Here is a 22,238-nt window from a genome sequence, read left to right as displayed (position 1 = left end):
ACCAACCCCACAAAATGAGCTGGATGAACTTCGTTTGACAATTCTCGATGGTTTGTTTACATGCACTCAAAAAAGGCAAACGTTATGCCTATTGATTTTACACATAGATTTTTGCAATTAACGGAGGCATATAGACACTATCTACTGGAACATAAACCTAATGTGTGTATTTACAAGAAATATTAATCTTATATTTACATTTCATAACTATTAGGCACATAAAACCCATTCTATAACAATATGCATATATAACTTATGTGTGTGCATACATAGTTTATACAGTTGACACATAGAAGGTATGTGTGCGCGTGATAACAATAGCATTTCTTCTTCATATAAATTTTAAGCGGTTTGAAGCAAATAGAATTAACGTTTGGATTTTTTTCAGTGTGGGAGTTACGTGAGTTCGAATGTAACATTTGAGCACCCGTTGCACTCGAACTCACGCGACTGATAAAGTAAACAAACCACCGAGAATATTAGGTTCTTACCTGAAAGAGTTAACCTAACTTTTCTTGACAGTTCATTTGTACTGTTTACATGGACTTAGAAAAATTTGTGGAATATAGTCATATTTGCTCGAAGCAAATCGTAAAGAAGTCCATGTAAACAGTACAAGCGAACTGTCAAAAATGAACACTCAGTTCATTTGTGACGTCACCGTAAAGTATTCAATTGTCAAACATGAACTTCATTCATTATGAGTTCATTCGAGTCGTCATCTTGTAGAACTCAATTAATATTACGTTTCGCGTTCTGATCATCAGCATACGATAATCGTCTACACAAAAAAGTCAAGGCTCCCGAAATATAAGCCGTATCGCGAAAAATGTGACGGATTTTTACGTCTCCACAAAAAAAATCTGGCATGAATTATTGTTTCCGACGGGCAAATTTATGTTTCTATTATGTTTAATAATCTGTGCTATTTTGAAAGACCTGCAACTGTTATTTTTTAGAACCAGCAGCATTTTTGTTTTGAAAGTTTTAAGAGAAATTTGGCGGAAAATTTTCCGTCAATATTGAATACTTTACGCTGGCGTCACAAATGAACTGAGTGTTCATTTCTGACAGTTCGCTTGTACTGTTTACATGGACTTAGAAAAATTCTTTACGATTTTCTTCGAGCGAATCTAGTCGTCCACAAATTTTTCTAAGTCCATGTAAACAGTACAAGCGAACTGTCAAGAAAAGTGAGGTTAACTGTGCCAGTAAAGTACCTAATACGGCACAACATCCGTCACCAACTTCCCGAGTGTATTCAGTAGCCTAACCCTGTGAGCACACAGAGAGTCACTCACACGCGTGTGTAGAGTTTCAGCTGTCAACTCTGCAGAAGGTGCGCTTGTCCCCCTCCCGACAATAAAAACCTTACCAGTGAGTAGAGCTGTCCTTCAGTCAAAATCTTTCTGTAATTTTCCTGATGAATGTGAAAGTAGCCTCCAGTGCTGTGGAAAACCATTAATTTTCACCTATCAAATCGAAACCAAAGTGAGTAATTAGTAGTGCAAGCAGTTGTGCAATTGTTTACCTGTAAGAATCACCCTGCTACAGAAGGTGAATCACGCAGTAAATGTCGTTTTGCATCGAGAGAAAAATGTGATGTCTTCCATCGAGAAGGGGCTTCTTTGAAAAGGCACCAATGTGGAACACGATTTTTTTTTTTTCTTCCCTTGTATCGAAGTGTGAGCAACCAGCGGTGAGAAAGGCAAAAATGGCTAATGTCAATGACGGGGAATATTATTTGGGGGGAAACCCGTAATAGCTGTCATCTGAGACGGTGGATGCGAAACATTAAACGGTTTATAAAAAATTATAGCTACATGCTCATCGAAATTTACTCAAGGGAAAAATTAAGATTGTGTAATTCTTTTGTAAATGCTCTAAAAAATTACTTCATGTTTTTATTCAAATTTGTTTGTTCATTTTCTATAAAATTTGCTTTCGGCTGGACAGGCTGTATATCACTTATTGATTGACGGTTTATTTCACTTATTGATTGACTATTTCGCGTTTAACCTTGATCGTCATTTGTCACAGGGTAATTAATTTTTGCGTTCATTGGTATCGAAAATCCCTGTGGGAATTCTCGACTTGTATACAAAACTAGTTTATTGTAGTGAAATGTTGACCTTGCAAAATTTTAAAAATGCGTTTCTGAATAGAAATGTTCTTGCAAACGAACTGAATTCGGAAAAAAAATGTTTTCATAATCGAACTGCGACGTAATAAAAAAATTCTCATTATTTGCATATCCAACTTGCTATCAGGATCATCAATTTATGAAACTATTATCTCGTCGAAACGTATATATACTATCCCGCAACAGAAGCACAATTCATTAAAAATTTTAATAAAGTTTAAGCGATCTACGATAATAACCTGTTCTGCGCTTTGATTCTCCATCCACGTATTTTCTCCAGATGTCCAACAACGCAGCACATCGACACCGGTACAAAAATGTCGGCCTCGATTCGACAGAGATGCGCCGGCGCCGAGAGGAGGAAGGAATTCAGCTGCGCAAGCAGAAACGCGAACAGCAACTCATCAAACGTCGCAACGTAAATGTTGCCGAAGAACTGGACCAGGATGCGATTTTAACTGTAAGCTGAAGAAAACCTTTTCCGTTGAGTTGTATCAATATTGACTTTTCCTACCAACAGGACGAAGCCCAATCCGCGGATCAGCCTGCGTTAATCAAGCCGGAAACCATTCAGGCGCTATATAGTGCAAGCGTGGAGGAACAACTGGCGGCGACACAGAAATTTCGCAAACTGTTATCGAAGGAGCCGAATCCACCGATTGATCTGGTTATTCAGCATAATATCGTGCCACGGTTCGTAGAATTTCTGGCCAACACGACCAACTCGACCCTACAGGTTTGTTACATCTATGACATATTGCTGACACGGTACCAGGGTTCGTTTGTTTTTGTAGTTTGAAGCCGCCTGGGCTTTAACCAACATCGCGTCCGGCACCTCAGAGCAAACCAGCGTGGTGATAGCGGCTGGGGCGGTTCCAATTTTTATCAAACTACTAGAGAGTCCCCACATTGACGTACAGGAGCAGGCCGTTTGGGCACTTGGCAATATTGCCGGTGATTCACCGGAATGCCGAAACTTTGTGTTAGATGCTGGTGTACTTGAACCGTTGCTACAGTAAGTTCTACTAATATCGTTATCCAAAAAAAAAAAACTAAATTTTTATTGCACTCTGAAGCGTCCTGAGCACTTCGACCCGGCTAAATCTGACGCGAAATGCAGTTTGGGCCCTATCAAACTTATGCCGCGGCAAGAATCCTCCGCCGGACTTTTCCAAGGTGGAAAAAGGTCTTCCGATTCTGGCTCGGCTTATGTTCCATAACGACGTGGAAGTTTTGGGCGACGCGGTTTGGGCTGTGAGCTATCTATCCGACGGACCGAACGATAACATTCAGGCAGTCATAGATGCTGGCTGCTGCCGGAGGCTGGTCGAACTGCTATTGTAAGTCACTGTTGTAGTATTGTTTTGAAACATCACAGCAAACATCTTCCTATCAGGCACAGCAACAATAATGTCGTTTCGGCTGCCCTGCGAGCGGTCGGTAACATCGTAACGGGCAACGACACCCAGACGCAGCTAATCCTCAACTGTAATGCCTTACCGTGCATCCTGCAGCTGCTGAGTTCACCGAAGGAAACGATCCGGAAGGAGGCTTGTTGGACCATTTCGAATATCGCAGCCGGCAACCGGCAGCAAATACAGGCAGTTATCGATGCTACTATTTTCCCCAGCATTATTGATCTGCTATCGAAGGCTGACTTCAAAACTCGAAAAGAGGCAGCATGGGCGATTACAAATGCTACCAGCGGGGGCACCGTGGATCAGATCAAGTATTTGGTAAGTGCTGAGAATGTTAATTTTTTCCGCTATTTCGGTTTGATGCAACTAGTATCTGCGTCGTTTTCCTGCAAAGAACCTTGGTGTGCGCGTATATTGGTATACGTAAATGCACTTCTAGGAGTAAATCTGATCGCTCTAGAGAACTTATTTGCTAAGAGAAAAAAATCATGCATAATCCTCGACAAGTAAAGTTCCATACCAAACATTTGTCGGAAATATTTTGCGATACTGTTCTTAATCATTTCTCTAACATTTGCGAGTCTGTGCAATTCATTTATGTTGCCCTAAAGAGGATGCTTCAAAATTATTATCAGTGTTGCATTTTGTTCTGAATACTTTTAAGCGTTTTTGTCCGTAAATGGAGAACAGTGAGTCTAGTTATATAATGTCTTTTTCGCTTGTGGTGGACGAGCATTGCGTAGTTGGTAAATCGATAGCCTTGTATGCAGCTCACCTGGGTTCGATTACCAACCCCGCACATATGGTTAGAGATGTTTCCAAAAGAAATTTCTCCAACCCGAAAAGAGGCGAATGACCCTAAGGTTAAAACCTCTATAATCAAAATTAAAAAAAACCTTTTTCGCTTCAGATAGTTATATAAGTTATGAAATTTACGCTTCGACTTCGTCTCATCAATACTCCGACAATAACTTAGTGACAGAACTAAGCTAGCGCCGGATCGACGCTAGCTCCAAAAAAATACAGGCACAATTTGTGTTCCTGAGCAAACCCCTAGTAAAGCGAGATGGTTTTCGTACCAGTATAGCTCCTTGAGCGTCTCGTACATGAGAGTTCAGGAAATGGCGAGCTCGATGATCGAGATTTTCGATTTTATGAGACGATCGATCGACGATGTCGCAATACCGGATAAGATGAGCCGCGGTAAGCTGTAATTTCGTAGCTATCAGCGCGAGGTTCAAAAGAGAGAATGATACACTGAAATGAAATCTGTAAGTAGCACTGACACATATATCTTACATACACAATTTTACTATACTGGGGTTACACTGGGCTTGTGGCCTTCGACTGGCATGGTCCATTCACATTGGTTCGAATAGCTTCATGGCTGGTTGACAGACTTCGCTTAGGTGGGGGAGGGACATGTGGATTCTGCTAGTTGTCGACTCTTTTGACCGTGGATATTACGCACAACGGTGACGTTGCGTGCCCGGACCGATAAAGATACTTCCTGAAGTAGCCGTGGCCTGACATGAGCTGTAGTTTATCTCAGACACCTGCTTTCTATTATCCCACGTCGATAGATTTGGGATCAGCCGGTACCTACCTTCGCTTTCGTGACGTTTGTCGACTTTTCGCAGGCGTAGTCGACGCGGCTGTTGAAGCTCAACCGGTCGTCAATTATCACTTCTAATTGCTTCAGTGCACGCTTTGATGCAATCACGTGCCCGCGTCGAGCTGCATCCGCTGCACCAACAACACCTCCGTCCTGTGATGAGACATTTGCAGCTTGGTCCCGTTCATCCATACCTCGATCGTCTTCATCACCGATACCTACACTTCTTCATGTGTTTCACCCGTCACCGTTAGTGACACGTCGTCCATGAAACCTACGATTTTCACTTTCCTGGACAGCCGCAATGTTAAGACCTATCGTACATTCCGTTCCAAAGAGTGGGAACGAGAATGGAACCTTGAGGAACGCCCGCTGTAACTCGCATTGACTTTTGCCCTTCGTTCGTGTCGTACAGCAGCGCTCTGCTCTGGAAGTAGCTTGTCTGGATTAGGCATCATTTTGTGCAGCACTGCAGCGATGGCTTCCCAGCTGGTACTGTTAAATGCATTCGTCACATCTACCGTGACCACAGCGCAGTATTGATCCCCCTTCACTTCTATTTAGATGCCTTCTCAGCACTCTCAAGCACTGTCCGAATTGCATCCACTGTCGATGCTCCTTTGCGGAATTCGAACTGCATCTTGGACAGTCCGCGCTCATCCTACGTGCATTTCGTAAATCTGTTATGGATGATTCTTTCCAGGAGTTTTTCGAGTGTATCCAGCAGACATATGGGTCTATATGAGGCCGGATCACACGGTGGCTTCTCTAGCTTCGGCACACCAGCTTTTGTACCTTTCACATTGCGGGAAAGTTGCCTTCATCTAGACACTTCTGCAGCACCGTCCTGAACATGTCCAGGTATGCAAGGATTGCAGCTCTCCGCACCATGTTTGCTACTCCATCCGAACCGAGGGCGTTCATTGATTTCAGTCGAGTTTTGATGCTTGTGCGAGCTCGTCGTTAGTAGTCGATCGTCTGTGCTTGCTCCTTCTTCTTCGTCGAACGGTGCCGGGGGCCGGGTAGTTGGATCCTTCTTCGGGAAGAAACTCTGAACGATTATCTTCAGTTTATCTGGGCATATTTATTTTCGCTATAAAGACTCGCTACGCATTGCCCCAGAGATTGGCGTTTACTTCCAGACACAGCACTTTGTGGCAATCTGACTTGCTAAGCTTTATATCCCGTTTTAAAGCGGCCCTAGCTTCTCGAAACGCTGTCTTGCGCTTCTCTCTATCTGGCTCCGATACTGCTCTCTGAGACTGCCTTCTGGCACTGAGACAAACAGCGCGTGGCATACTGAGCGTCTCGTTCCACCAGTAAGCTGGACGCCGCATATTGCGTGGTTCCAGTTTTTGGAGCATTGTGGCGTCACAAGCCGTCATAATCCTTGTTAGATAAGCCGCATCCACGTTCTCGGTCCCGCCGTCCGACCGAAATGCCTCTACGAAGAGGTCTTTGTTGAAGGCTTTCGTTTGCCGGTTATCCTGCTCCGTGCTGCAGAAGAGTTCTGTTGGCCGATACAATAGCGAATTGCCTGGTGGTCGCTATGGGTATACTTCTCACACAATTGTACGTCTAACTTCGCTAGAGCTTCTTGCATGATACACACTCTTGTGTTAATTACTCTACTGCCCCACTACGCAACCTAAGCATTAAAGTCATTACCAATTACTACCGGCTTTCGACCGATCAACAGCTAGATTAACTGCTTCAATATTAGGCTGAACTGCTCCATTGTCTACCATGGAGGTGCATAGACGAACTCGATGACGAAGCCTTCGTATGAGCGTTCTATCAATTCTTGAATGGGGAATCTGCCCATAACATGTATCGCAGCCGTTCCCGTTCTGGCTGCCACCCAGTTACCGTTATCAAGGGGGACTTGATACGGCTCTGTCATCATGGCGACCTCACACATAGTTTCTGTCGTAGACTACCTCAACAGTCCCTGTGCGGTGTCATGGTGACACAGAATTATCTGCGTTATCTTCATTACCGCAGTCGCCCTCTTGTAGGCGGGACATGTGAGACCCTCCCGTCTAATGATCGTTTTCGTCCTCTGGGGTGCAAAGCATGCTCTCCGGCCTCTGCGTGCAGTTTCTTGCAAGATGACCCGTCTCCCCGCATTTTCAGCACATCCTTAATTTATCCGAACCTTTGAAAACCCCGCCAAGTACACAAAACCAAAACATTTGGAACATTTCTCCGTTTATTCATTCCTTCGTGGAACGGCCCTCAATGGGCATCTCGACCATCCAACCATAACTTTGTCTACCTCCAGAGCCTTATCAGCAGTGGACGGCGCCGATGGTTGAGTGGTAAGCGTGACCGCCACTCATTCCAGTTGGCCTGGGTTGTTCAATTCCAGCCGAGGTCGTTGAGATTTTTCGGAGGTAAAAAAATCTATGGTCACGTCTTCCTTCGGAAGGAAATAAAGCCATTGGTCCCCGGTCCATGAGTTGATGGATCGATATCTAGTTCAGATAGTGAAGTCACCTCTCTGGCTTCGGTAAAGAAGAAGTAGAATCCATCTTCTATACTTACTAACAAATATCCTCCTCCCGCGATACTTGTAGAGTGCGCAGTAGTATATGCGGCCTCTAGCAAAAGCAAGTATCGGACTAACATTCCTTCCCTTTCCTTCCGCAATCTGCGTTTGATCGGCGCCGGTATTGATCAATAAAACAGTTTAGGATTACCAGGAGTTGCACATTGAAAGATCTTTCGCTACTCCCAAGCATAATTAATCTATTGATTCCCTGTGCAACTTCAGCTAGTCCAGATCAATAACGGAGTAGCAGCCAGGGGTGGTCGCACAAGCTCAAGCTACAGCGTCTTGTCAACAGTGGTTTCCGATAGACTAATCATCGCTGTCTGAGTATCGTCCGTACCCTTTCTTTAATCGGATCGTCATGTGCACCTCGCCCGGATTGCATTGTTGCTTCAGTACACCTTTCAGCCCGTCTACCGTCCCCAAGTAACCAATAAGTATTACAACGTGGACTTATAACAGCTTTATATATGCATATAGAGCGATGCCGTACGGCTCAGAAGCCTTATATACAGATATGATGCTGATATAATGCTAGAAAAGGCGAAATATAGTGCTATTATAATGCAAAGATTCATAGCCCTTTTTCTGCATCACTAATGCTATTATAAAGCACCTATATCCAACTGTCAAAACTGAAAGCCCGTTATTGGCACTACTAATGCTATTAGATAGCTTCAAGTAGTTGTCATTTTCCTCAAACAACGTTTCTTCCAATGATATGGAAAATGAAAAAAAATATAACTGTTTTATGTTCTTTCAATCATCTATGATGAATATTAGTATATGACTAGGTATGTGATAACACTTGAAATTCTATTTACATGTAATGCGCTTCGCACGTGATATGAAATATGCTCTAAATGAAATATGTTGTGAACATTACCTTAAGTGAGTCTCGAACCGAGGTATCTTGCATCATCATTCAGGGTTGGAGCGCTCCTTTTGCTGCCTGGACCATATTGGTTACGTTCGAACACAATGAAATATGTCGAATATAAGTCACCAGAAAAGCTGCATGTTACAACTCATGCAAACGGTGCTGCCAGAACGCAGTTTGGCCATTAAATTAAATTAAACAATTGGTATATTACGAAAAAATGCAATCTTTGATAAATCACTTTTCCAATACAACGCAAATAACGATAAAAGACTTTGTTTACTTTTGCTTCAATTGGTAACTAACTGTTACAATTCCTGAGCATCTGCATAATATTATCGCCTTTAATAGAAATCCGATTGTGGCTATCGGATATTAATTATTATATAATTTTGAATTGTGAAATCTGGCAGCTCTGTCAAATAGTGATCAATTTGCGACGTGCAGTAATTTTGTTGATATAGCTTTCACGAGTTGTCATCAATCTAAATTCACGGGTAAGATATTTTTTACGAATATATAAAAGTATAAAGAGAAATGCATTTTTTCCGTTGCAGGTGTAATGAGTTCGAATAATTATGCCATTGTGCAGACGACGGAAAATGACGATGTTTTGCTTTCTGTGGTTCCTTCACGTTGGGTACTGAAAAATGGTTGGAGCAAGGATCTGCCGGGACTTGGCACGGATCTATGCTACTGGCCAAAGGGTGTAGCTGGTTACCGGCTGCTTGAAAAGGCAAAAAAGGTTCCACAAATTCCACCGGATGTAAACGTACTGAGTGCATATCGGTGCAAAATCAAACGAAACAATTTTGCTAGTTACGCTGAGGTTGGTGCAAACTGAATAGAGATTTCGCAGCTGAAAACTGGAAAACCGACTTACGAAACGCAATGCACGACGGATATTGTGCAATATAGCGCTTTATTTGCACCACTTTGTATTCCCAATGGAACAACAATTTATTTTGAGTAACCAATTTTCCAGTTTTCGGCTTATACAGTTATACTTTTGTTAGTGTGAACACTAATTTCATTCATAACAGGCGTTTCGCGAGCTGCAAATTATGGAAATTCATTCGGATACCGATGAATACGAGCCAAGAAAGAAACTGAAGAAATCATCAACTGCTGCTGAGCTTTTCAAACAAATCCAAACGAAACCAAGCTCATCGTGCTCAAATACGGCTACTGATTTTGCCGATGATACAAGGGACGGTCATACTGACAACACAGCGGATGATTCGTTTTTGGAGCCTTGTCCAAACGATATTGTGATGACGTCACGTTCGCTATCTCTAAGTGAAACAACATCTCATGAGTCTGGATCGAAGACACCAATGATTCAGAGCACAGATACCGATGAATAAACCATGCGTCAACTTATAATTTCACTGCACAATAAAATAGACAAGAACACCAAGCAAATAGAATCTCTCAATCAATCGCACATTAGGTATGGTGCTTTGCTCTCTCAAGTTAACGCTAAACTAGATGTTATTGCTACCAAAATACCGTCAGAGTTTGTGCATGTGAAAACAGAGAGTTATGAATCCAAAAAGATTCCATTAACCCCGGTCAAATCTCTGGATGACATGGAATCTCTGGAGAAACAGTCGAAAAATGACCAATTCGTACAATCTGTTGTTCAGTTTCTTGGTTCAATGCACGGAAAACACATATGTTGGTGAAGGTGCAACTGTTTGTTTGCAAGTAATCAATTACTTCTTTGAGCGTGAATTCTTGATGAAATGTTCTTGGAGTGGAATAAGCCGGAATAAGAAGGATAATGAAAACATTATTTCCAAAATACCTTTTCATAAGTTTGGTGGGGTTATTGATCTGTTCCACAAGGTTGTACTTTTCTCCGATCCTTCTTTCTCTAAAGTGCAATGCGAACAGTTCCTACATCGCTGATTAAGGAATGCAAAGTAACGCTACGAGGACATCAAAGGTATTAGAGCTACTGCTTCTAGAAGACGATGCAAGCGAAATGAACCTCAATCAAACCAAGCGATTTAACAAGGCATCGAAGAAGAAGCAGAAGTTATTTTAGAGGAATATCTTATTGAGGCGGAATCAGCATCAACATCAGCATCACCAAACCAAACGGTTGAAGATGTGGGAGGTGTTCTGCCGTTCTACGCATAATTGTCTTTTGTATATAGGCAATCCTATAGAACATGGGACAATTATGTGTATAGCGGCAGTGTTATCGATAAACACTATTGAAAAAGTATAATTTAAGGAAGATATGTTGTTACATTGATTGATTCAATATAATTGATATTGATTACCACGCGTATTAAATTTTGTTTTAGTTGAACAGGTATGTATGTCATGGGCTCTAAATGTCTTATCGATTGATTTCAACCATTTTATTGTTGTTCAGTCGCAGGTAAAGTATGTAATAATGGTATAAATGCTGTTTCGTCAAGTACTACAATTACTACTAATTTACATAAAACTTTATCGAACCCGTACATTCTTGGTTCAAGTAATTCATATCTGCTAGGTGCTTTGAAAACGTTGATACAGGGTGATGACAAAGGATATTCAAAAAGGTTTTCGATTTCGTTCACCTCTGAACCGTAAATACCATTGGTGTTTGCATATTGCATAGCTACTATCCTTTTATCTTTCGTAAGAAACCACCTATCATGAAATTTTGTAGCCAACATGAAGTTATTAGTGAGGCCTACATAACCATACTGAGAATGATCAAATTTCATTGGGTATTTGAATATAGGAAACTCGGCAGGCTCATCTATTATTGATTTAAAAGAATATTTCTCAGCTATGCGATTTATGATTTGGTTTAAGGGAAGCTTTCCCTATCTTACTAATTTCTTGACCTGGAAAAGATGGTTTTCAAAGGGGTAAGAAGAAATTGTCGGTAGTGGGCCAAATCGTGAGACTTCGTCAACTATATGGACTAAATTATGAATGTTACTGGTAATGGAATTGTAAAACAAGTGATAATTTGCAATGAAATCTTCAAATAATGTTTGAGCGACCGGTAAAAATCGTATGTAGTATGAACTTGAACAAATTGTGACTGCACAAAATAAATTTGCAAAATTTTGAAACTGATCTTTCTTGATGAAATGTTTGAGAACAATAATTCCAATGTAATGAAGCACACTCTGATGCTTTCCAATGGGTCAAAGAATCGATTCCTCGAACAGCCCTGAGAATTTTCGATATTTGCATGACGACATTGTTTGACCACCTACTGTCTTCACTACCATTGTGACCATCTTTGCATGACAGAAGTAATCGTTTTATTATACCAAGATGAAGCAGGTGAAGAGAATCGGCCACAATCACATCCTCTATGATATCTATTGAAAGTCGTAGGAGTGGTGAAACAACAATGCTTTTTTGAGTTTACCATCTCCACGAACTTTGCGAATTTGGTAATGTCCATTATAGGAACCAGCTCGGAAAGCGTGGTCAGTTCTTTTTTCGGCAAATGTTTGCGGAAAAATATTTGTATGAAGAAGTGTGGAATGCTGTCCAATGGTTTGGCATTTTAAGCAGCCATGGAATGAATTGAAATTAACCACACCTAGAAAAGAATTCGATATTTTGTATAAATTTGCATAATTTTAAATACAATATTACCTATACCCTTAATGAAAGCTCTGGCAGGAGAATCACAAATAAATGCGCGGATTTTAATTGATAACTTGAACCCACTTATATCAAGGACAGACGATAATATTGGAACAATTTCGTCCACAAATGGTTTCAAGAACTGCTCCACTTTGTTTGGTTTACTTTTCCCGTAGAAAAGGCCAATGATCATTGAATTGAAGCATGTGTCTCCGTGAATGTTGAATAATATTGGCCAAACTTGATCAGTACCATTTTTGAACAATGGTAATCCGTCAATATTGATATTTATGTACAGTAATCTCGAACTATTCCAATCGATGAAAGACTGACGTAGGCAATTTTAGAAGAAATATAAAATATTGTTAAAATACGAAAATAGTTAATCATTATTCAATTTCTAACCCAGACCCTGATGCCAATATTGTCCACCATCTATATTTATAATTGTAGCATTGATCCTTGGAGTGCGAAGAAGTCGCCTTGGGCTTTCCGGCAGTGTTTTATCAAGCTGGTTCAGTTTTAGCAGCAATGGCTTCAATGCAGTATGTGCAATGTTATACTGAATGCTCCAGTTGCGTAGGAATGAAGATAAACTTTCCTCTTCGGTTTTGTTTTGAACTAATTCTCCGGTAAAAGAATCTTCGGAAAATAAGATACTCCATTTTTCGCTGGGCTCTTCATCGGAATTTTCATCTGGGCTGTAGGCGCTCACAGAATTATCTGAGCTTTCATCATCCGATTTTTCAAATGAAATTGTAGGTGTAGAATTAGGTGTTTCCAGAATTACTTTATCGGAAGGCTCAGGGACTTCAGGACAATCCGATTTCCGATACAAACTCACTTTTCGTCTATAATTCCCACTTCGCAAAGTTTTTTTCCATTTGTTTACGTCCATGTTATACATAAGTTGTTGTTGATGATAACGTAATTTCATTTTGAAAGTTTTTTATAAATGAAAGCTCGGCACTATATTTGCATTAATATAACATTATATTAGCTCTATAATAGCACTTAATGCATATGTAGAGCATATACGCTACGAAGATTCTTAATGCTGTTATGCATTATATCAGCTTTATATACGCATATAGAGCGACCATATTTTGACACGACTTTTATGCATTAATGATGCTAATACCGAGCATAAATGCATTGCAAGTGTTGATATAGAGTTTTTATGTAATGCTAATGCTAATATATAGCCAATATAGAGTCATGGCTTAATGCTTATGGTTACTTGGGTCGTAATCTCATCCAGGTCCTTGCATGCAATCACAGTCTCTGGGCTTAAGGTTTTAACTTTTGCCTCTTTACCCAGTCATTTGGTCATAATCGTCTGCATTGTCAAGCTGTTAATCGTGGGAACCTCATCACGTTTTCACCCAAACTCCCTCAGCTCCGGATCCTCTGTGACCTTTTTGAGGAGCATACGTCGTCGCGTCATTAGCTTTGACTAGCACGGCTTCTTTTGGCGCCCTCTGGCGATCCGGAGGTTTTTCTTTCCTTTTTTGTTTCACTTTTCTCCTTCCGCTTGTGCTGTTTCCTTTGCTTCTTCTTCCGACTTACAACGGTATTCCAGCTTTCTCCCTGCTTAGTGGCGTCCTTCTCCTCGTCAGTAAGGGGGTCCTCAGGCGTCTACCTTTTGGGCCAGCCTGGTCTTCCATCTCCTGGCGTGGATCTTGCCCTCTTTGGAGACATGGAAACTAGAGTGTTCTTCATTTCAGTCTACTTCTCTTTCTCAAGCTTCGGAGAAGCTAAGAAAACGGTAGTCTTTGTCGACGCCAATAAACGCTCAGCTTCATGAGGCCTCCGCGTTGCCGTTTCATATTCCTTCACAGCAAATATTAGCACTTTCCGGATTTTGAGAACCATCTCCTTAATGTCCTTATGGGCATTGTTTCTCACGCCCACAAACTTGAAGAGCTCGGTCACAAAACACTTCGCTGTTACTACTTTGGGCTTCTGTGAAAGTTTTACTCATCCCGCTCTGCTCTGGCTGTGGTTACTGCTGCGGTTGCTGCATCTCCTTCTCCTGCTCTTGCTGAATAACTTCAACTGCTGCTAGTGGTGGGAACCTCATCAAACCACCTCTGGCGATGGATTCGCCGCTCTTACTCCGTATATGTGAGTTTCTTCTCCGGGTCCCTATCACCACTCGTTGTAGGTAGTCGCCGCTTGTGATCCCATGGTTATCTATGCAACCAGAGAAGTCATGCTAGAGTGGACATTACCCTTTATAGGGAGTAGTATTTATGGAATATATCTCTGATACCTCTGCAGCAAAGCTGGATTCTAATTTGGCTCGATAGGTAGACTAAGAGGACTATGTGAGCGGTAAATTCCAGATTGTCTAGGTTATTGAGCCTGCCGGCTGCCTTGTGCAATTCAGCACCGCAACTCTGTAACATGGCTACCAAATTCACTGATTCTTCTGTAATATCATAGATTTTTTTTCATAATTTTTTATCATAGATTCTTTTTTACAGATCACACATTTGTGGCATTTTGTTGAAAATTTCACAGATTTTTGGAAATATTGTGATTTTTCACAGATTTTTTGGAAATCGATCACATATTTCTACAGATTTTTTTCCGTTTTTAGTCATCACAGATGGTAAAAAGATTTTTTTACCGAAACACAGATTTTAATGTGGCATCCCTGCTCTGTAAGCCCTTTGGTACCCTATCGGATGCCATTTAGCGCCACTCACTCGTTGAGCTCTCGACTTGTTCGCAAACTACTCGATCTAGTCCCCGACGATGGATCTTTCAGCACTAAGGAAACTATTTCAAAAGCTGTCCTGGTCCACTTCGAAAACAATATATTCCTACCGAAACAGTTCGGCCTCTGCAAGGGTCTATCAACGGTCCATCAACTTCAAAGTGATAAATATCGTCGATAGGAACAAGTCCGTTGCGAAGTCCACTGCTATAACCCTTTAGGATGTCGAAAAGGGCTTCAACAACGTCTATAAACTGTATCGATACAACTTTCCGAATAATGTCTGTTCGGACGGCAGGCGAAAACAAGATTTTTGAAAATCCGCTTTTTTTTACTGTGCAGCTCAAACTAAATAACTTTATTTTAATTTACCGTAAATGATCGATTATTTGTCTTACTCACAATTGTTTGCTCTTCTTACTTTACAGCTTCCTCTTTTCCTTCCTCTATCGCTGTCTATCGCAATTTATCTACAATTTAGTATTCACATTTTTCATTTTAACGGTTTTAGTAATTAATTTGTACGTTCACTTACTTCGTTTCATCTCGGAATTAATCATCTCAACTGTACCGTTCGTACTTGTCCAGTGTTTGCCTCCGCGTATCTAGTCATAAATTTGTTGCTTTAATTCACTGCTTTATATTGTTTCACAAACTTACGTATTCTGGATCTTAGTTTCTTAAGTACAGCTTAATCTGCAATCTATCCACTATCCGAATAATTTCCTTGCTCACAACTTCTAATTTCTTACTCCAACGTATTTTACTATTCTACTACTATCGCTTTCAAAATGGTGTTTTTCTATCCTGCTTTCCTTCTTATGTTGTTTGTTTACTTATGTTGTCTCTGACAGTTCCCTCGCTCTACATTCGTGATGCACTTCGTCGTCTGTCAGCATGACAGCAAATTTGTAGCATCTGTCAATTCGACACGGGTGCAATGCTGCAACTGCCAGTGATGCCAGAACATTCGCCGGCCCGTAACCCTGTCCCGGAGCTCGCATCCGGTTCAGAGTTACCAAACTCCATCACGGCTAGTTTTGCTGTTGCTCGCCTATATCGTCCACTGTTGGTGCGTACCCAGGCCTGCCGAATTCGCCCATCACCGGACACGAAAACCTCCTCTATCACCCCGCGGATCCAGCACTTCCGGTTGCTACCTTCTACCACATAAAATAAGTCTCCTATTCTTAATGGTCTCGACTCACCAAACCACTTTGTCCTCTGGTTCAGCGAAGGAACGTACTCCTTAACCCAACGTTCCCAAAAATTGCTGGCCAACTGCTGCGATCGCTGGAACGCGTCTCGAAGTGCTGCTGCTGGATGAGGTGGGGGAAGATTCACGCTAGGCTGATTTGGGGAGAGTCCCCGCAAAAAGTGGTTTGGAGTGAGTGCCTCCGCTTCGTCACACACTTGAGACACGTACGTTAGCGGGCGAGAATTTATCATGTCTTCCGCTTCCACCACTACTGTCTGCAAAAATTCGTCCGTCAACCGTCTCCCATCATCAAGCGCCACAAATGCCTCATTAACCGACCGAACGAGACGCTCCCATACTCCTCCCATGTGAGGAGCCAAAAGGGGTTGAACGTCCACTTCGTTCTCGCGCTAGTCAGCTGATCCGCTCAATCTTCTCCTATTTCTCGGACAACTCCTTCAAGTTCCTTACTGGCTCCTAGGAAGTTCGTCCCATTGTCGGACAGAAACTCCATCGGCCAACCTCGCCGACCAATGAACCGGTGAATCGCCATCAAGCACGACTGCGTAGTCAGTCCGTGAGCCACCTCCAGGTGCACCGCGCGGGTTACTAAGCAGGTGAACAATGCGACCCATCTCTTCTTCGTTCGGCGTCCTACAGTAACAGCAAATGGGCCCAAATAATCCACAGCTGTGTAACTAAAGGGACGAAGATTCGGTGTTAGCCGCTGCACTGGTAGCGGAACCATTCGTGGAACTCGAGGCCGACTTCGATGGATAAGGTCCATACGCAAGACGACGACACCTTCCGGACTACTGCGTCAAGCTGCGGAATGTAGAACCGCATGCTTCAGCTCGTTCTTCACCGCCTGTCGATATCCGTGACCGCTCTTCTCGTGGTAATGCTGAACAATCAGCTGCGTGATTTTATGCTGATGTGGCAGGATCGTTGGAAAACGTAGATCGAATGACAGCAACTCTGCTTTCTCTGCCCTTGCCTCCATTCGAATTAGCCCGCTTTCGTCAATCAGCGGAGTAAGTTTATAGAGTGCACTGGATTTCTCGATCGCCAGCCATTGGCTAACCGGCCGATCCTTATTCCTGACCAGTACCTTCAACTCATCGATGAAACACTGCGCCTGTGCCATCTTCATCAGCCATAGCTCCGCCTTCTCGTACTCACTTTGCTGTAGCGCCACACGTACTGACACGCATCAAGTGAACCCGAAGTTCCTCCGTAGTGGAGGTATCAGGATGACGGCGCCGATGGTTGGGTGGTAAGCGTGACCGCCACCCACCCCAGTTGGTCTGGGTTCAATCCCAGTCGAGGTCGTTGAGATTTGCGTTGCGTTGCGTTGCGTTGCGTTGTGACGATGATTTTGGCGGATTGCACACTGACTTCATCATGTTTGACTGCTGATTATCTAATAAGAGTTGCTTAGGAAGTGGTAAGTAGGAATTCATACCAATCCGACCCATATTAAAACCTCAACAGCATGATAGCCATCATTGCCGGCCGCCCCCATCTCCATCGTTCACGGGGAAGGATAAAGGATAAGGTAGACAGGAAGTGTTGATGCTCCACCTACTTAACGGAAGGACGACGATTCATCAGACTCTTCCATAGGTGTCGCGGAGTTGGTGGTTTGGAAGGGTATCAGGTCTAGGATTCGCTCCAAGCAAACGATGCGACCTGTAAAGCATATTTTATTAGGTAGTTGTTTAGTTAGTCTTCGAGTGCACGATCACTCGAAAAAGAGATGATCTTGTTTAGTTTTTGGTTATTTTTAAACTCTGGGCAGCCGGCTACCGAGAGTATACTATGTTCCCTAAACAAAAACAATTTGAACTCCACACAGCCGATCGTGGGAGTATTGCCTGGAAAAGCTAATCTTATCTGCATAATGGGCCGGATCACTATTTATTGCAACAGTATTTGGACAGAACTCGCTACTTCTTCTCTACGATATATTTATTGGCTTGAAAACTACCAAGTGACAGCATATTATACTGGCAAAAATAGCGCGAGATGTTATAAATCAAGGAAAGTATTTCTTATTTTCCATATCGGATTGTTTGTGGAATACAAGTATACGAGCGATAATACCGAACACTGAAGGGAAATATAAAGGATTGTTAATCTGATGCACGGGCTTGTTAGCAATAACGGAGCTTTAAATTAGGTTCATAAAAACAGACGCGGCGAATTTTCAATACGTATTGAGCCGTGTTCATAGATACTAGTCAGATTAGTCGTATTGGGGCTAATTTCCGATCAACTATTCATTTTTACGGCAATGTTTTCTCGACTAGATCTGTTCGCACCCTCTCATTCTGTTCGCACCCTCTCATTCTGCGGTCTAAGGACCAAATGTCATCAATAGACTTAGAATCGCGTGGAGGCATGAGATAGGAAACTTGTAAGAATTTTGCTATCCCACCGTTTGACTACCAGAATGGATGGGAGAACAGTAATACTAGCAAATACCGACTACCATAAGAGCGGTGCAAATTTGAACGAGTGACGTAGAGTACTGCACTGAAAAAAGGACCAGGAGTGCGATTTTACGAAGTTTTAGCTTCCGATGGCCCTACATTTTCTGACAAAGTGAAGTTCTTGAATGTTGAGATTTTTATTACTGTTTAGAAAAGCAAAAGTATCATAAAGCTAGTGTCAGGCCTTCATGAGACCTCAAGAAGTCACTTTTGGAGGTATTCGTAAATGTAGATTTGTCGGTAGACGGTTCCAAATATAATAGAAAAATACCTAATTTAACACAACTACAGATCACTTGCAACATAAAAAGCTTTTTGTGAAATTCGACAGCTCCATCTTAGGCCAATTCAATAAATTTCCTGCATGAAAGTTTCCATTTTTTAAAAACGGTTTTTAAGCCAAAGCTTTGGAAGTTAAACCTTGGCGTGGAAGTGCCGGTATATTAATATATTCTGTTACTTAGTGTAGAATTAGATTTCGTCATTTACGGCTAATATACAACCGCCAGAAGAAACTTAAAACGTTGGTACACAATCAAGAAAGGCGAATCAGAAAAGGTATATGTCAGTGATTCACTAAATACAGACTGGAAAGAGGGTAATATGGAAAACCTTAAGGTCCGCCCAGATTAAGTCTTCGGTACGGAACAAAACCTCGGCCTAGGAACTCCTAGCATGTTGTTAGTCGCCTCTTACGACATGGGAGCAGTTCCCAGAGGTTCTATTCTTGGTTGAAATAGTGCAAAAAGATTTCAGCCCGCCGGACACCACACGGCTTGAGGTCGTTGAGATTTTTCAGAGGTGAGAAAAATCTGAGGTCACGCCTTCCTTCGGAAGGGAAGTAAAGCCGTTGGTCCCCGGTCCATGAGTTGATGGGTCGATATCCAATCCAGATAGTGGGAGTGTCACCTCTCTGGCGTCGGTGTTTGGCCTCGTAGCGGAAATAGGCCGACGGAAAATAAACAGAATTGGAAGAAGAAGAAGGTATCAGGAATCAGAATATATTGGCTTAAATGACACGTTCCCCGTATGTAGTCGGGGATTTGTGCCTGAGGTAATTCTCTCTTCGGCCACTTTTCCACACTGGCGTACAAAAATTGTTGCCCACGTACACACGGGCTGTTGGGGTCTATCTCCAGACCTTTACCCCATTTGGTTACCAGGTCCGCCACGTTCAATCTCGTCGGAACCCATCGCCAATGTGTCAGTTTAGTCAAACTAAGAATTTCGCCGAGGCGAAAACCAACAAATTGCTTGTAGCGGCGCTGATCCGACCGAATCCAGGACAGCACCACGTCCGCGTCAATCCAGAACACCACTCTACTGATCGTGAAGTTGTAATTCTCCTCGATCGTTCATGCCAGCCTTGCCGCAAGAACCGCTGCCAGGAGTTCTAGCCGCGGAATCGACAGCTGTAAAGAGCTTTAGGTTTTCTCGCAGGCGGTGTTAACTACTTGTGAGTTCAACTTACCTGTTTTTTTTTTGTGCTGTGATCAGCGAAATGATGAGAAGGCAGGGCAAGGTACAAATCCCCGACTACATAGGGGAACGTGCCATTTGACCCAATGTAATATTTTTTTGTTATATGTATTTTATTCGTATTTGATATATGGTAATCAAGGATAGGAGGCTGGGAGCCCTGTTGATCCATATTATACAGATTGTGGGCTAAACGAAGGAAAGTGTCGTAAACACCCTAAGTCACTTGAACGAAACCTTAGTAGGTCCGATATGAGTTCGACGCAAGCAAATTTCAAGTCTACCAAACTCCTATTTTGACCTCTCTTCAGTAACAATCAATATCCGTACTCGCTGGAAAAACCTTGAACTGATCGTCGGAAAGTCGTAGTACTTTGTGAAACTGCGTGAATTTAAAGACTCGGTTGTCGAATGCAAGTCTGATAACGTATGCATTTTCCATATTTTTTTTTCTCATTCAGGTCCAATCCGGATGCATACCACCGATGTGTGAGCTGTTGACTGTGATGGACCCGAAGATCGTGACGGTAGCTCTGAATGGCCTCGAGAATATACTCAAAGCGGGCAATCAACACAAAGTCAAACCGAATCCGTACGCAATGCAAATTGAGGAATGCTATGGTAAATTCCAAAATATATAATATACGATACCGATAACAAGCCCCCCAATTAACATTTCTTTCGTTTCATTTTAGGTCTGGACAAAATTGAATTCTTGCAGTCACATCAGAACAAAGAAATCTACGAAAAGGTATTCAACATCATTCAGACCTACTTCAGCAATGACGAGGAGGACGTTGCTGTGGCACCATCCGCCGAGAACAACCAGTTTCAGTTCAATGCCGATCAATCTGTGCCAATGGACGGTTATCAGTTCTAAGCTGAAGTCAATCTAATTGATACACGACACGTAAACGTGCAGAACCGACAAGAAACCAAAAATCCAAACCCACATGACTTGCACATGACCGACTGACTACCCGACAGACGGCTTTCGAAATGACGTAACAAACACCCCGTACCGGGATAGGCTAACCATCACTGAACCGAATAGGGCAGCAGATACGTAGAACATAGACCATAGATAAAAACTATTGTGACGAAAGTTTTAGACAACCCACGCCATTTTTTTTAAGTTGACGAAGCACGAAAAAGGAAGAAAGCAGAAGTTACACCGAGCTGGCTCTAGCTTCTAACCTAGAGCCAAATGATGGCCTTTTATTGACCACCTGTTTGTGACGAGACAACACCCTCAAAGAAAATTTCAGAACTATAAAGGAAAACCTTATATTTCAATCTATTAAGAAGATATACTGTTTAACAGCAGAGTAAAGGATTTTTGTACCCTCTCCATCCGTTCCGCAATCTGAGCCCTATACAAAACACGCTATGTGTAGTTTATGTATAGCGGAAAACAGGAATGTAGATCGCGTAACCGCAACCAACATGAAATAAAAGAACATGATATTTCTGACTAACAACAACAAACGACATGTGATTAGTGTTTACTAGTGCTATGGAACGAGTTGGAATGACGCAACGTAGCCATGATAAAAGTAACAAAACGGACACAGCCAGGAAGCGTTCTGATTGCATGCCGAAACTGAAGAGGGGAAATTTTAAGGGTTGGGTGGACGAGCCATTGGAAGAAAATAATTGCGATATTTTTTAAGGTGAAAATTTAAAGATCAATTTTTAGGTGGTAGTTGTCAGGAACGGATATTGGCAAGACAAGCGCTTGGGTTTGTTTTAAGCAGTGTCTCGATTTTATCTGTGCTTTACTTTTGTAATAGAAATTAGCGTTTTATGGGATGAATGTTATGTGCGGTATGCAAACTAGACTGAATGATGGAGGAAAGAATCTATTTCAAACCCTATTCTGGAGTTTTCGCAACCCATGTGGTGCGGTAAATTCAAACCTGTATCAGATGTGTTCGATCAACGCTCTCTTTCGTGTTCATACTTAATGATTTAGGTTGAAAATTAGTAAGCTAGTGTCGGTACCACAAAAATAATAACATTTCATTTCTGCTTCAGATTTTATGATACAGTAATATCATTAAGGGGGTATTTTCCGGAAAAAACCACTTATTGGTCAAAGCCATATTTCAGCTGG

At 42.1% G+C, this 22,238-nt stretch overlaps 2 protein-coding genes across 2 annotated transcripts; both read left to right on the top strand.

Annotated features, from left to right (window-relative positions):
* The first annotated feature begins 1,358 nt into the window (after positions 1–1,358).
* On the top strand, positions 1,359–21,695 carry LOC131688849 (importin subunit alpha-6). The gene is made up of 8 exons (XM_058973422.1): positions 1,359–1,491; positions 2,424–2,603; positions 2,664–2,879; positions 2,938–3,158; positions 3,220–3,483; positions 3,540–3,879; positions 20,584–20,743; positions 20,818–21,695. The coding sequence occupies exons 2-8, from the start codon at positions 2,424–2,426 to the stop codon at positions 21,000–21,002; spliced, it is 1,566 nt and encodes a 521-aa protein (XP_058829405.1). The 5' UTR covers positions 1,359–1,491; the 3' UTR covers positions 21,003–21,695.
* Positions 8,318–10,945, top strand: LOC131688850 (uncharacterized). Its single transcript, XM_058973424.1, has 2 exons — positions 8,318–9,439; positions 9,654–10,945. The coding sequence occupies exons 1-2, from the start codon at positions 9,173–9,175 to the stop codon at positions 9,975–9,977; spliced, it is 591 nt and encodes a 196-aa protein (XP_058829407.1). The 5' UTR covers positions 8,318–9,172; the 3' UTR covers positions 9,978–10,945.
* Positions 21,696–22,238: the final 543 nt, after the last annotated feature.

This window comes from Topomyia yanbarensis, chromosome 3 (assembly GCF_030247195.1).
Source record: "Topomyia yanbarensis strain Yona2022 chromosome 3, ASM3024719v1, whole genome shotgun sequence".
Classification (NCBI taxonomy): Eukaryota; Metazoa; Arthropoda; class Insecta; order Diptera; family Culicidae; genus Topomyia; species Topomyia yanbarensis.
This window is presented reverse-complemented; position numbering and strand designations above follow the sequence as displayed.

Bases quoted from the DNA above. Each gene is read 5' to 3' on its own strand.
- LOC131688850 (XM_058973424.1), top strand. From the start codon at position 9,173: ATGAGTTCGAATAATTATGCCATTGTGCAGACGACGGAAAATGACGAT. The intron at 9,440-9,653 runs GTTGGTGCAAAC...CATTCATAACAG, and splicing joins ATTTTGCTAGTTACGCTGAG to GCGTTTCGCGAGCTGCAAAT.
- LOC131688849 (XM_058973422.1), top strand. From the start codon at position 2,424: ATGTCCAACAACGCAGCACATCGACACCGGTACAAAAATGTCGGCCTC. The intron at 2,604-2,663 runs GTAAGCTGAAGA...TCCTACCAACAG, and splicing joins ACCAGGATGCGATTTTAACT to GACGAAGCCCAATCCGCGGA. The intron at 3,880-20,583 runs GTAAGTGCTGAG...TTTCTCATTCAG, and splicing joins TGGATCAGATCAAGTATTTG to GTCCAATCCGGATGCATACC.